Source organism: Oncorhynchus clarkii, chromosome 9, assembly GCF_045791955.1.
Source record: "Oncorhynchus clarkii lewisi isolate Uvic-CL-2024 chromosome 9, UVic_Ocla_1.0, whole genome shotgun sequence".
Classification (NCBI taxonomy): Eukaryota; Metazoa; Chordata; class Actinopteri; order Salmoniformes; family Salmonidae; genus Oncorhynchus; species Oncorhynchus clarkii.
The window spans coordinates 57,187,551-57,203,613 of record NC_092155.1 but is presented as its reverse complement, the minus strand read 5'-3'; the positions used below and the strand labels follow the sequence as shown (position 1 = coordinate 57,203,613).

Genomic DNA, 16,063 nt, shown 5'->3' with positions numbered 1-16,063 from the left:
GATATCGGTAGATTGAGCCAAATTATTTTCTGGCACACACTTTTTCCTCCAGTTGTCTTTTTTCTAAAAACCCAGTGGTAAACATTTGGTTTGACATTGCTAGAACTACTAAATTAATTTGAGTAAGCTAGCATGGTAGAGCTTGCTACCTTATGCGCTACAAAGTTTATCCACGTGACGTTCAGGTAAACCACCGTATGAGTTTATTTTAAATGTAACCAATAGTCGGAAGCCAACTTAATCCTTGCGGACTATTACATTATATTAAAATTACCCATAGAAAATACATCTCATAAGCATTTCTTTTAAAGATTTAATAAAATAAATGCAAATAAAAATGTATATTGAATAATAAAAACTTTATTTGGGGGTAGGCCTGAGATCAAACACCCAGGCCTACCTGTGGCTACGCCGCTCGTTTGATGCCATTCGCTCTGTTCCTGCAGTTTTACTATGAGCCGTCCTCCCCTCAGCCTCCACTGGGCCCAAGCCATTGCAGGCAGCAGCGCAGCTGCATTGTGAATTTCTGGAGTTCTATGATTTTTTTTTTGTGCATTTTAATGGACAAAGTGTCTTAAAGATTGTCAAATTGTCATATCCCTAGTTGTAGTCGTCAAGTCATACTGACTATAACAAAAGTGAATTGACTGACTGGTCTAAGATCTGAGGGACTTGCTTCTTTGAGAGTGGTAGGCATGCACAGTAGTGACGGGTCAGCTATTTGTTTACCTTCCCGCAATTGGTAATAACCCTCTTTCGGCAACCGCCCGACAATATGTGATAAAGTGAAAATCTGAGGCCCGACCCTCCCCTGCAAATATAAAGAATGATGTGTTAAACAGTCAGTTGGCAGAGCAAATATTTTTGGTGGGATAGGACTATCTTTGTGCTTAGAATTTCTGACATTTTGGAAGGCTACTTGTTCACTAGAGAACACATTATCACATGTTATAATACCTTTAAAATGATAACCTGCACTCCAGATCGCCAAATCAGCCAATAGATGGTATGGGCATACCTGTCTAGAACACATCCATCAGTATATATCGTCATGACAGAGTATGTGCCGTCAGATTAATACCCTTAATACTGCAAATCAGTTTTCCCCTCTCGGCTCCCTGCCAGCGGGTTCTTGACCTTTGCACGTTTCCATAGCAAACTCAGCAACTCAGTTTTGAGCTAAACACATGATCTCTACCAGATTCAAAATTGTGAGAATGTAACTCCTAAGTTGATAGTGCAGTGTGTTTCAGGGATTTTACAGCTAGCTACCAACGTCACATGCTGATATTGACTTTGGTTTTATTGTATGTAGCTATGTTTTCTAACTAGCTAGCCAGCCTGTACAGAGTTAGCATTGAGTTTTGTACCAAACAAATTTCCAAAACCATTTTCATGTGTTGCTTCCTACCTTATCACAATTAAATGCAAAAAAAAGCATGGTATGTTATTACATTTTCCTTATTTAACCCCCTTTCGGTATTTTAAAGGAGTAGTTCATTATTTTACTACATGATGTTAGACTACTTTCAGGGTGAGGAACTATGGGCCGGGAGAAATTGTAATCCATGGTTCGGTTTTCTTAAAAAATTCACTACAAACTTCAGCTAACTCTAGCCACCGCTACCTAAAATGAAATGGTAATGATAGGAGCATGTGAACACGTATTTATTTTTTGATTCAAAATGCAGAAATCACTCCATTTCCTGGTTACAAAAGTTCTAATAGTTTGCCTAATTTCAGTTTGTGACAAAACAAGCAAGTATAGTGTGGAGAATCATTGTACTGTCTAAACCGCTGTGAAATATGCTTTCCATAACCAAAAAGATTTTGTTTATTCAGCGGTTTAAAACTGGTGTAAAAGACGCAAAAACTTAACTTAAGAACGGGAAGAATAGAAATAGTGCTCGTAACAGATCTATAACACTAATTTCTAATAATAATGAAATAATTTCTAATAATGAAGCTTTAAAATGGCCAAATCACCTTTAAGTAACATCAAACCAAATATGAAGTTGATTTCCAGTGATTGTGGTCACAGGTGATTTCAGGCCCCCACCACTGCCATTTTAGATTTTTAGCTGCATATTGTAGTGGCGGTTTAAAGAACCAATCTATGGAGCAGAATTTCTTCTTTCTCATAGCCTACTTTCAGGGTGAAGAACCATCTAACATGTTGTAAAATAGTAAACTACTCCTTTAATTTCCCTTAGCCAGGAATTGAAATCCTTCAATGGATCTGCACTCATAACTCTGTCCTGTGTGCCAGCTGGGCCTGGTCAGCTTTAGGAGATGTAGGCTACAGCAGTAGTGTAATGGTGGTGCAGTAGTAGTGGATGATGTGATGGCAGGCTGCAGCACACTCCCTCATTGCAGTACCAGCCAGGAGCCAACAAAACTGTGCCTTTTTCTCCTGTGTACTGCTGCTGCATTAACACAGACAATCCGTCGTTTCCCTGAGTAAGGGTGGGAGGGAGAAACGAACTAAGCCAACACCAAATAAGAGTGAGGTAATGATTTTCGGAACTGCCTCTCTCCCGCTCTCTCTCATTATTTTCCCCGTATGGGCTTGGTTGTTGTTTTTCCTCCCTCACGTAGGTTTCATGTGGGAGCGACTCATGCCTGGCTGAGGAATACAGAGAAACATCCAGCTCCTCTCTGGACTGGAGGGACAATGTAGCTGTTTGCTGCTGTGCCCATTCTGTCCATAAGGCCTTGTTGTTTACACTTCTGTTGGATAGAGGTGGTGTACCAGATTTTGCAATCAGATATTCACTGTTCAAACAGATGTTTTACTGTGATCTGATTTATGATTTTTAAAATTATGATTGGTCAATCTGATTTAATTCCTCTGTGATAATTCAGTGATAGAGAATTATTTGTCTCCATGGCAGACAGCAGTGGTTGGATCCACCAGTGTGTATGTGTAGTTTGGGGCTTGGCTGTGTGGAGCAGAGTAGCTTTCCCTGCAGGTACCTCCCACACTGTACAGTAATGAACTCTGACTCTTGCTGTGTGTGAGGTCTTTTTCTGCTGTCCTAGACAAGTGTGGTAAGTGCAGCAAGTGGGTCTTGAATTAGTGGCATCTATGTGCTTTCCCCACTTGCCCTCTTCCATGTTTTGCTATAAATCTCCTCCCCTGACTTCAGCTGTGGGCTGCATTTGCGCTGGCATGATTGTCTACTCACCCACTCGCTCGCTCACTCACTCACGCTCTTCCTCGCTGTCAGTTTCTGGAACAGCCTGTAGATTTGTTTTTTTTCTTAAACGGATGTAGCAGGCAGCGATGGATGAGTCATTTTCTTTGTTGCGTGTAAACCTTTTTTCCACATCTCTTTTTTTTATCATTAATTGATGCCAGGGTTGCTTGGTGAAATATATTTTTTTCTGTTCTTTTTGTAATGGTGGAGATGTGTGGAGGGAGATTCAGGGCCGGCTGAATCCCTGAGCAGATGGAGTGGTGGTGTGTCTGTCTGCTGAAGATGTGGGTTTGGACACCTGACTCCAGGAAGGGTTAATATTAGGTGAACTCTACAAAGTGAGTGGAAAGCAGTGCTCCAAGCCAATTACAGACCTACTGCAAATCATCTATTTTCTAAGAATATTTTTTTTTTTAAATATGATTTATTAGAAATATTTTCATAGTTTCTTATACTCATGATGGTTAATTTATGTCTACCCCTTTAACACTAGAACCACTAAAGCAGTCATTCTGACTGCTCATGATTATGAAACATTTTCTCTGCCATTTTTAAAGTCATGACCCCCTCTGTCCTTGACTTTTCCTAAATATTTCAACAGGCTCCTGTTTAAATGTTAATATCACAAACAGAACTGGAGTTATAACAAGTTTTAGGAGGGTATGTCATTTAAAAAAAAAAAAAATGGTTTTCCCTCATTGCCCCGCTTCCCGACAGTAGGGCCGATCTGCGCCTCCTCCCAAGTTGCCTCAACTGAACCTAAACTATACCGCCACTAATTTAATTTATGTATCTCAGCAGATGAAATGAATGAAGTGAAGTATGATGGGTGAGTTGATGAGCGAGGGGAAGTGAACAATACATAGTTATGTAATCACCAATTGTGAATGAAGAACATGGCGGGCTGTTCTGCTTTTTAATTTTCTAATTATAATCTCAAAATGGTATGTACCCTATCTCAGTCCACCAAATCCAATCCGTTTTAACAGTCTACTCTGGCCTACTTGGGAGTACACAGTGAGAGCGTGCACAATTTACCATGTCAAGAAGACCAAGACGAATGGATGCACATGCTAGGTTAGCGCTGCTACAAGATCTGAAGGAAAACTACTTGGATAGTGGGAAAGAAATTAATCATGACATCTCTGATTATTCTTCTGATTCTGGGCTTCAGCCTGAAGAGCAAAAAAGCCAGAACGGTGCACACTGAGCAGGGGCCCCGCTCCACCACCCAAATGAAACGGTGAGAGGGGAAGGGACGGCACCATTTGGATAGAACAAGCCGGTGACAATGTTACGGGACAATTATCAGCACAAAATGTCAGGCTCTACACCTCTTAAGCAAAAAACATCAGCAATGTACTCACCAGCTTTCATTGTTTATGTGAGATGGACAATGCTACAGCACATCAGGGACAACTGTGTCTGAAACACTGCCTGGGATCTGTCTGTTGATGAGCTGGAAGCATTCATTTCAATCCTGTGTGTATGTGGAGCATTCGGTGGAAAGAGCGTGTATATGGAGAGCTTCTGATCAGATGTATTGGATACCTTTCTTTGGAGAAACCATGTCACGGGATTGCTTCAGAGATCACGTGTTACCTTCATTTTGATGACTAAGAAACGTGACCATGACGCCTGGAAACAGACATTCACTGTGGTGTCCTACATATAAATAATTGACTATTGGTGACTGCTGTCATATCCCCACTATTTTTTATTATGCCATTTATTTATTTTGTGCTGAATTTCTGAGCCAGAAAGAAAATGTAGCTCCAGTAAAATGGGTATTTAAAAAAAAAAAAAATGTTTTTGAATGGTTTGAGCTACAGACGAGCGGTTTTCTGTATTGTGAAGGTGCAACCACAGGCACAAAGCCATGCTCTGTTTGTTTCTATGGCAAAGGCTGTGGTGTGCCTAATCAGACTTGCCTGTGCTAATGGTTTTCAGAAGTAAAAAATGGCAATTTACTTCAAATTTAGTTTAAATTGGTGCGTATATTTTCATTACCCATCACCTGTCAGCTGGTTTTGGAGTGAAACGTGCTTTTATAAGCCCAATCATTGTGCAACAAATAGCAATTCTAAATGCAATCGTGTATTAAACTGTAACGGCTATGATTTATTTTTTTTAACTTTTTTTTCTTCTCAACTCGTAATTTAAGCTTGCATCCCATTCTCCATTCGAGTGCATAGGCTATCAGTGCGTCACCCAATGTCAGTTCCAAGTATGCATGCATAGCATTTTCTGTTGGTCTTGTCATTTTACTGTTTGGAAAACATTTAACTATTTGTTGACTGGTTAATGAGGGTCGGTTAGTCGGCTGAAAAATGTACCGACATGTGCGTCCCAAGTCAAAATTCCACAGGCATTCCTGTGAAGTAAAAAAATATATAACAAGATTAGGAAAGGATTGGTGGCACACCTGAGTTCCTCAAGGTTTAGAGCCACTTATAGATCACAGGACTTTATAGATCCTTGGTTTGTAGGCTCTCTTATTTTTCCCCTCTCCTCGGAGACGGGCACTTACAGTGGGGCAAAAAAGTTTTTAGTCGGCCACCAATTGTGCAAGTTCTCCCATTTAAGAAGATGAGAGAGGCCTGTAATTTTCATCATAGGTACACTTCAACTATGACAGACAAAATGAGAATTATTTTTTCCAGATAATCACATTGTAGGATTTTTTATGAATTTATTTGCAAATTATGGTGGAAAATAAGTATTTGGTCACCTACAAACAAGCAAGATTTCTGGCTCTCACAGACCTCTTCTTTAAGAGGCTCCTCTGTCCTCCACTCGTTACCTGTATTAATGGCACCTGTTTGAACTTGTTATCAGTATAAAAGACACCTGTCCACAACCTCAAACAGTCACACTCCAAACTCCACTATGGCCAAGACCAAAGAGCTGTCAAAGGACATCAGAAACAAAATTGTAGACCTGCACCAGGCTGGGAAGACTGAATCTGCAATAGGTAAGCAGCTTGGTTTGAAGAAATCAACTGTGGGAGCAATAATTAGGTAATGGAAGACATACAAGACCACTGATAATCTCCCTCGATCTGGGGCTCCACGCAAGATCTCACCCCATGGGGTCAAAATGATCATAAGAACGGTGAGCAAAAATCCCAGAACCACACGGGGGGACCTAGTGAATGACCTGCAGAGAGCTGGGACCAAAGTAACAAAGCCTACAATCAGTAACACACTACGCCACCAGGGACTCAAATCCTGCAGTGTCTGACGTGTCCCCCTGCTTAAGCCGGTACGTGTCCAGGCCCGTCTGAAGTTTGCTAGAGAGCATTTGGTTGATCCAGAAGAAGATTGGGAGAATGTCATATGGTCAGATGAAACTAAAATATAACTTTTTGGTAAAAACTCAACTCGTCGTGTTTGGAGGACAAAGAATGCTGAGTTGCATCCAAAGAACACCATACCTACTGTGACGCATGGGGGTGGAAACATCATGCTTTGGGGCTGTTTTTCTGCAAAGGGACCAGGACGACTGATCCGTGTAAAGGAAAGAATGAATGGGGCCATGTATCGTGAGATTTTGAGTGAAAACCTCCTTCCATCAGCAAGGGCATTGAAGATGAAACGCGGCTGGGTCTTTCAGCATTACAATGATCCCAAACTTTTTGTCTCTGAAGTTCCCTGTCCCACTTCAACCCTATACATTTTTCCCTCAAGGCTACAGTAGGGCTGTGAATCTGTGTTTAAATGAAGTTGAATCTTTTTTCTGCTGCAATTAAAATCAGTGTAATTAGTACTGGTTTGTGATAACGGGTACCAATCATCATAAATTAACAACAAAAAAAACATTGTCTTGCCAATGACCCCAAGCATACAACCAAAGCAATGCTGGAATTGCTTCAGAACTAGAATGTGAAAGTCCTTGAGTGGCCCAGCCAAAGCCCGGACTTGAATCCCATTTGAAAGTCTGTGGAAAGACTTGAAGATTGCTGTTTACTGCCACTCCCCATCTAACTTAACAGAGCTTGAGAAAATCTGCAAGGACGAATGGGAGAAAATTCCCAAATCCAAATGTGCAAAGCTGATGCAGATGTACCCAAGACGACTCAACAGTGTAATGCCCACCAAACGTGCTTCCACAAAGTATTGACTCGGGTGTGAATACTTGTAAATTAGATTTCTTTCATTTTTCAATACATTTGCAAGCATTTCTAAAAACATGTTTTCACTTTGTGTGTAGATGGGTGACAATACCCCATAATGACAATCTATTTTTTTCCATTTTGAATTCAAGCTGTAACATGTGGAATAAGAATAATTTCTAAAGGCTCTCTGTGTGCACGTTACAGCCTTGTTACGTTACAACCTTATTCTAAAATGGATTAAATAACAATTCAATCTACACACAATACCCCATAATGGCAAGGGACTGGGAGACTAGTCAGGATCGAGGGAAAGATGAATTGAGAAAAGTTATTGATGAAAACCTGCTCCAGAGCACTCTGACTGGGGGGTGATGGTTTACTTTCCAACAGGACAATGACCCTAAGCACACAGCAAGACAACGCAGGAGTGGCTTCGGGACAAGTCTCTGAATGACCTTGAGTGGCTCAGCCAGAGCCCGGACTTGAACCCGATCGAACATCTGTGGACAGGCCAGAAAATAACTGAAGCGACGCTCCCCATCCAACCTGACAGAGCTTGAGAAGATCTGCAGAGAAGCATGGGAGAAACTCCAAATACAGGTGTGCCAAGCTTGTAGCGTCATACCCAAGATTACTCAGGGTTGTAATTGCTGCCAAAGGTGCTTTAAAAAAGTACATAGTTCAGGGTATGAATACTTATGTAAATGTGATTAGTATTTTTTAAATATATTTTAAAACATTTGTGAACACCTGTTTTTGCTTTGTCATGATGTGGAATTGTGTGTAGATTGAGGCGTAAATGTGTTTATTCAATTGTAGAGTAAGGCTGTAACATAGCAATGTAGAAAAAGTCAAGAGGTCTGAATACTTTCTGAATGCACCTTAACTGCTGAGTATACCAAACATTAGGAACACCTTCCTAATATTCAGATGCACCCCCCTTTGCCTGCAAAACATCCTCAATTCGTTGTGGCTTGGATTCTACAAGGTGTCTAAAGCATTCCACAGGCATGCTGGCCCATGTTGATTCCATTTGCCTGGATGTCCTTTGGGTTGTGGACCGTTCTTGATACACACGGGAAACTGGGAAGTGTCCAAACCCAGCAGCGTTGCAGTTCTTGACACAAATCGGTGCGCGTGGCACCTACTACCATTCTATGTTCAAAGGCACTTAAATCTTTTGTCTTGCCCATTCACCCTCTGAATGGCACACATTACACAATCCATGTCACAATTGTCACAAGGCTTAAAAATATTTTCGCAGCTCGCTGCTGCTAAATGAAATATGGGAAACACTGAAGATGCCTTGTCCTGTTCATAAAAAGGTTGTGTTCAGCTCAAATGTCTTGTGACAGAAGGTCTTCAGGTGCTGGGTTCTAAAGGAATATACATTAAAAAAGGGAAAAACCTGCGCTCACTGAAACATTATTTCGATTTTAATGAATTTTTTTAGCACCAGAGGTAAGAAAAAATTGAGAGGTTTTGGCAGTATCCTTCACCAGCGTTTACGAAGGCTGCTGCCTAAATGCGCCCGTTTCTTCTGACCTCTGCTGCTAAAAAAAGACATTAAAACACATATTTCAGGGAGTGCTGTTCATCTCAGTGCCTTCAGATCGAAGGCCAAGGGGGTGTCAAATTGGCGATGGTAGGGACTGAAGCTCGGTGGGGAGCCTGTATACATTTTGTCTCCCTGGGCCTCGAGGAGCTCTCTGCCTCTAGGGTGCTACTTTTCACCATTTTTAAACTGCCCGGAACAGCTTTTTATCTGGAGTACCAATCACAACCATTTCCTTCCAAAAAGTACATGAAGATAGAGTCCGTGGCCTTTTGCCCCTTTACCAAACCTACTGTACACGGCCAGTACGACATGGCTAGACACTTAGATATGCATAGCCTAAACATTGATCGCAATTTGGATTAACAAAAGTTTCTGATTAGTTAGCTGATTGGCTATAAATCATACTACTCTCACGCTTGAAGTTTTCTGGTGTGTGATATCATAGGGCAATTCCACCGTTATAGAGTGACACTGAGACTGATTGTTCACTTTAAAATCTGTCAAACAAAAACCAATGATTGCAAAGTTAAAGAACCCGTAACTCTATGCACAATGCTTACTTTTAACAATTTCCACTGAGTTGTATGGCTTAACTTGGAAATCAATGGATTTTGTTAGACATTTTAAAGTGAAAGATCTGAGTCTGTCACTCTTACTGTGGAATTGCCCCATAATTACCCAGCATACCACTCACTGACCTGAATCGCTCCCTGTCGTACCGTTTTCTCAGCTGTGTTTGATATGTAGGCTAATGCCTGCTGGCTTTATCTGATAGAAACGCCATGGAGTAAGTATAGCGATCAGTGCTCTGATATGTACAGTGCATTCGGAAAGTTTTCAGACCCTTTGACTTTTTCCAAATTTTGTTCCGTTACAGCTTCATTCTAAAATGGATTACATCGTTTTTTCACCTCAATATACACATTACCCCATAATACATTTGCAAACATTTCTAAAAAACAGTTTTTGCTTTGTCATTAAAATAAAATTGAACTCACATTTACATAAGTATTCTGACCCTTTGCTCAGTACTTTATTGACGTACCATTTGCAGTGATTACAGCCTCGAGTCTTCTTGGGTAAGACGCTACAAGCGTGGCACACCTTTATTTGGGGAGTTTCTCCCATGCTTCTCTGCAGATCCTCTCAAGCTGTCAGCTTGGATGAGTGAGCATCACTGCACAGCTATTTTCAGGTCTCTCCAGAGATGTTTGATCGGGATTAAGTCAGGGCTGTGGCTGGGCCACTCTCGGACATTTAGAGACTTGTCCCGAAGCCACCCCTGTGTTGTCTTGGCTGTGTGCTCAGGGTCGTTGTCCTGTAGGAAGGTGAACCTTCACCCTGGTCTAAGAACCTGCTCCAGAGCTCACAGGACTTCATGAAGGATCTCTCTGTACTTTGCTCTGTTCATCTTTGCCTCGATTCTGACTAGTCTAATTGTTCCTGCTGCTGAAAAACATCCCCAGAGCATGATGCCGCCACCACCATGCTTCACCGTAGGGATGATGCAAGGTTTCTTCCAGACTAGAGGTCGACCGATTTTATGATTTTTCAACGATGATACCGATTTATTGGAGGACCAAAATAAAGGCTTAATTTATTTAAAAATATATATTTAAAAAAAGTGTAATAATGACAATACTCAATGAACAATTATTTTAACTTCATATAATACATAAATAACATCAATTTAGTCTCAAATAATGAAACATGTTTGGTTTAAATAAGGCAAAAACAGTGTTGGAGAAGAAAGTGAGAGTGCAATATGTGCCATGTGAAGAAAAAAAGCTAATGTTTAAGTTCCTTGCTCAGAACATGAGAACATTTGAAAGCTTTTGGTTCCTTTTAACACAAGTCTAAAATATTCCCAGTTAAGATGTTTTAGGTTGTAGTTATTATAGGACTTCCTCTCTATATCATTTGTATTTCATATACCTTTTGACTATTGGATGTTCTTATAGACACTGTAGTATTGCCAGCCCAATCTTGGGAGTTGATGGGTTTGAATTCATAAACAGCGCTGTGCTTCAAGCATTGCGAAGAGCTGCAGGCAAACGCAGGAAAGTGCTGTTTGAATGAATGCTTACGAGTCTGCTGCTGCCTACCACCGCTCAGTCAGACTGCTATATCAAATCATAGCCTTAATATAATAAACACAGCAATACGAGCCTTGGGTCATTAATATGGTCAAATCCGGATAACTATCATTTTGAGAACCAAACGTTTATTCTTTCAGTGAAATACGGAACCGTTATGTATTTTATCGAACGGGTGGCAAGCCTAAGTCTAAATATTGCTGTTACATTGCACAACCGTCAATGTTATGTCAGAATTATGTAAAATTCTGGCAAATGAATTACTGTCTTTGTTGGGAAGAAATGGTCTTCACACAGTTTGCAACAAGCCAGGCGACCCAAATTGCTGCATATACCCTGACTCTGCTTACACTGAACGCAAGAGAAGTGAAAAGATTTCAGGCACCGCATTGATTATATGCAACTCAGGACAAGCTAGTTAACTGCACATGGTTGATGATAGTACTAGTTTAACTAGTGATTATGTTAAGATTTTTTTTTTTAATAAGATAAGTTTAATGCTAGCTAGCAACTTACCATGGCTCCTTGCTGCCTGCATTCACATAAAAGGTGGTCAGCCTGCCACGCAGTCTCCTCGTGGATTTCAATATAATCGGCGTCCAAAAATGACTTGTGAAAATTTGAAATCGCCCCTAATTAATCGGCCATTCCGATTAATCAGTCGACCTCTACTCCAGACGTGAGGGTTGGCATTCAGGCCAAATCTTGATTTCATCAGACCAGAGAAATCTTGTTTCATGGTCAGTCCTTTTAGGTGCCTTTTGACAAACTCCAAGTGGTCTGTCATGCGCCTTTTACTGAGGAGTGGCTTCCGTCTGGCCACTTTACTATTAAGGTCTGACTAGTGGTTCCAAACTTCTTCCATTTAAGAATGATGGGGGCCCTAACCCTGTTCTTGGGGACCTCCAATGCTGCAGAAATGTTTTGGTACCCTTCCCCTGATCTGTGCCTCTATAAAATCCTGTCTCGGCGCTCTTATGGACAATTCCTTCAACCTCATTGCTTGTTTTTTGCTCTGACATGCACTGTCAACTGTGGGATCTTATTTAGACAGGTGTGTGCCTTTCCAAATCATGCCCAATCAATTGAATTTACCACAGGTGGACTCCAATCAAGTTGTAGAAACTCTATGGAAACAAGATGTACCTGAGCTCAATTTCGAGTATTATAGCAAAGGGTCTGAATAGTTATGTAAATAAGATATTTCTGTTTTTATTTTTAATACAAAAATGTCTAAACCTGTTCACTTTGTCATTATGGGGTGTTGTGTGTAGATTGTAGACTATTTAGTCCATTTTTAGAATAAGGCTGTGACAAAATGTGAGGGTTAAGTCTGAATGTTTTCCGAAGGCACTGTAAATGTCATGTGATCTGTGGATATGGTGCATAAGGAGTAGAGGATGGAGAGTAGGAAGGAGGGGCTTTGGATGACTAAGGTGACCCACTCTGCCCTGATACCTATGCTAGCCTGTATGCTAGTGAGGTATGGTACACTTAGTACTATCATTTGCATGACCACTTAACTTTTTTCTACACTTTCTTCCAAGATCTTTTTTCTTCCACATTTTCCTATCCCTACTCTTGTTTCTATTTCATCCTTTTAGGAAAATGAGTGAATTTCTAATGAATTCCTTCAAGTGAGCTGCACTGGCAAATCGGAGATCATTTCCATGAGAGCTTCATATCGATCTTTGTTTTGCTTGTTATCAGACTGATGTCATCATTTAGCTAGGCAATCTCCTAGCACCCCACTCCTTTAGTCAATGGCACCAGTTTTCTTGGTTGATCGTCACCCTTGCCTGGCGGGGGGGTCTACATGCTTGGCCTTGTAGACCGGAGGACTCATCACAGTGCTCCCATGATCAATTGTGGTGATAGTTAAGGTATTATTGCCATCATTACTTTCAACAACAGCATTTGCAGCAATTCAGATGGAATTAATTAACCTTCCTTCACACTTTGTCTACCAGACAACGAGTCAGGTGACTGAGTCGGGTGGCAAGAATCTGCATGACTCAATGAAGGTATAGGCTGGCCTAGCTTATGCATTTGTATGGGCACTATTTGGATGTGCTGATCTGTTGTTTGTAGTCAAGCATGCCTACTATGTGGGTGCACTCTGCTGATATGTTTCTTGTGTTATTAAAGTACCCACATATGACTGTCTAGGCCTGAAACTGCTTTCCTCAATTTCCTTGCCAGTATCTGTTCATTCAGATGTGGACAAAATGGAGGATAAATATGTTGCCTTTTGACTGTTCCTGGTCGGAACAGAAGATGGGATAGAGTTGCATAGGCCTACCTGTTGAGGTTATCCTCTGCTTTTGGCCTCCCCACCACACAAAAAGATCAGCTCACCTTAGCTCACAAAATGCTATCTAAATAGGTCACATTTTCTGCCAAACAGTCTGATGTGGACAGATATGAGGTGAATCTTTTGGGATGAATTGTGTTAAGTATGTTTTGGAGGCCAGTGTTCCTGAGATCAGTATGGTTGCAATCAATGACAACATGGAGATATTGAGGGTAATATGACAGTTGGAACTAAGGGGCTTGGGGGGTCCTGACGGTGGTAAAGCATTAGGAGAGGCGTGACCGTTCGGTTTGCTCCATGGAGGCAGCATCTGTTGTAGACTGCTGAGTGCAGCCACAACTTTGTTTGGTTAAACCCACATTTATTTGATTAACTTTCCCTTGTTTGTTTTTGTAACCACCTCTGTCTTGGCCCAGACGGTTACTTCAGTGCAACCAACTCTACCCCTGTCTGCCTAGGGCTGTGACAGTCATGGAATTTTGGATGGCGGTGATTTGTTTGTCAAATGACCAAAGTCACCAGCGGCAGGTAGCCTAGTGGTTAGTGTTGGGCCAGTAACCGAAAGGTTGCAAGGTTGAATCCCCGAGCTGACAAGGTAAAAATCTGTCATTCTGCCCCTGAACAAGGCAGTTAACCCACTGTTCCTAGGCCGTCATTGTAAATGAGAATTTGTTCTTAACTGACTTGCCTACTTAAATAAAAAATAATTAGAATAGTCCATTTTTAATACTTAGAATAGTCCATTCCCCCCCAAAACACACAATTTCACTCCTGCTCCTGACTGTCAGTGTGCCCTGTTTTTGGTGCATGAATTTCATGATACTCGTTTGCTACAAAACTTTGCTGAACAAGGAGCAACAAAGTTTCCTCATGTTAGAAAGTGTCTGATACCATGAGAAATGGACCACACTGCACAGCTGCAGCTGTTTCATACAAAAAAAAACGGCCTTTTTTCCTTCTCTCCTTTTATCGGGTGTTACATGTGAACTAGGTGTAATTTAACTGCTTTTTGGCTAAAGTTAGTCTTAAATTAAGTTCAGAAAACATAAAGATTATGACTTGTTTTCATTATGGTCTTCATCATAATCGTTGTAACACGATTATTGAAATGACCATGTAAGCCCTATGCCTGCCAAAAACAAACATCACTTGAGTTTTCATATCCTCTAGCCTCTGTCAACTAGATGTCCCATAAATTGGTGTTTTCTGCTGTTATTACTGTGATATCAGCTGCATTTCTGTACAGTAGTATTAACTAAGGGTGTGCTGAGTACTCTGACAAAATGAGTATTATAACGGATATGGAGAATTCTTCGTAATGATCAGTGATCGACAAAGTTATTTTCAGCTGTCAACACGCATCTCTTTCACCGTGTGAAGCGTTGTGTGCTCCAAACAGCTATTGGCTAGTTCTTCTGTCTGTAATGAAGCGGGCGGGGTATTGGTTGAGCCTGCTGCAGAGACTAGGACAATCCCCTCTCATTTCCAAAGACAGGCACGCGCGACTGTTTCACTCACTCAGTCACTTATCTCAGGGCACAAGCCTCCCCTTCTCCAAAGATGATGTATGAATCTGTAGCTAGACATTGTTCAACCTAATTATTTTCTGTACACATTGCTGAAGCCTTTTGGGAAACTCCAAGTGGGTTGTCACGTGCCTTTTTACTGAGGAGTGGCTTCCGCCTGGCCACTATCATAAAGGCGTGCTTGGTGGAGTGCTACAGAGATTGTTGTCCTTCTGGAAGGTTATCCCATCTCCACAGAGGAATTCTGGAGCTCTGTCAGTGACCAACAGATTCTTGGTCACCTCCCTGACCAAGGCCTTTCTCCCCTGATTGCTACATTTGGCTGGGTGGCCATCTCTAGGAAGAGTATTGGTGGTTCCAAACTACTTCCATTTTAAGAATGGATGCCACTGTTTTTGGGGACATTCAAAGCTGCAGAATTATTTTAGGTACCCTTCCCCAGATCTGTGCCACAACACAATCCTGTCTCTGAGCTCTGGACAATTTCTTCGACCTCATGGCCTGGTTTTTGCTCTGACATGCACTGTCAACTGGGAGGTCTTGTAGACCAATGTGTGCCTTTCCAAATGTCCAATCAATTTACCACAGGTGAATTCCTAGTTGTAGAAACATCTCAAGCATCTCTACTCAGCAAACTGGATGTAGTCTATCACAGTGCCATCTGTTTTGTCACCAAAGCCCCATATATTACCCACCACTGCGACCTGTACGCTCTCGTTGGCTCCAGGTCATCTTTACTAGGTAAAGCCCCGCTTTATCTCAGCTCACTGGTCACCATAGCAACACCCACCCGTGGCACACGCTCCAGCAGGTATATTTCACTCGTCATCCCCAAAGGCAACACTTCCTTTGGCTGCCTTTCCTTCCAGTTCTCTGCTGCCAATGACTGGAATTAATTGCAAAAATCTCCAAAGCTGGAGTCTTATCTCTCTCTCTAACTTTAAGGGTCAGAGCAGCTTACCGATCACTACCTGTGCACAGCCAATCTGTAAATAGCACACCCAACTACTATCTCCATGTTGTTACTTATCCTATTGTTCTTTTGCACCCCTGTATCTCTACCTGCACATCTATCACTCCAGTGTTAATGCTAAATTGTAATTATTTCGCCTCTTTAGTTCACTTGCTTTCGCTTTATTCCCCCCCCCCCCCATAATACAGCCTTTGTCCCATTGCTGAAACTCCCCTACAGGCTCGGGAAAGGCAAAGGTCAAGAGCCATGAATCCTACAAAACACAACACTGCCAAGCCG

The 16,063-nt window shown here is 41.5% G+C and overlaps 1 protein-coding gene across 4 annotated transcripts in view; it reads left to right on the top strand.

The window, feature by feature from the left end:
* Positions 1-16,063, top strand: part of LOC139416602 (vitamin D3 receptor A) — an 88,547-nt gene that overhangs the window by 15,272 nt on the left and 57,212 nt on the right. The window contains exon 1 of one of the 4 annotated variants that reach the window (XM_071165466.1): positions 7,708-7,917. The exons of the other annotated variants lie outside the window; for them this stretch is intronic. Within the exon in view, the coding sequence (XP_071021567.1) occupies positions 7,896-7,917 (22 nt within the window). The 5' untranslated portion in view covers positions 7,708-7,895. Of the gene's footprint in view, positions 1-7,707; positions 7,918-16,063 lie in introns of those variants that run through there. 4 annotated transcript variants of the gene reach the window in all.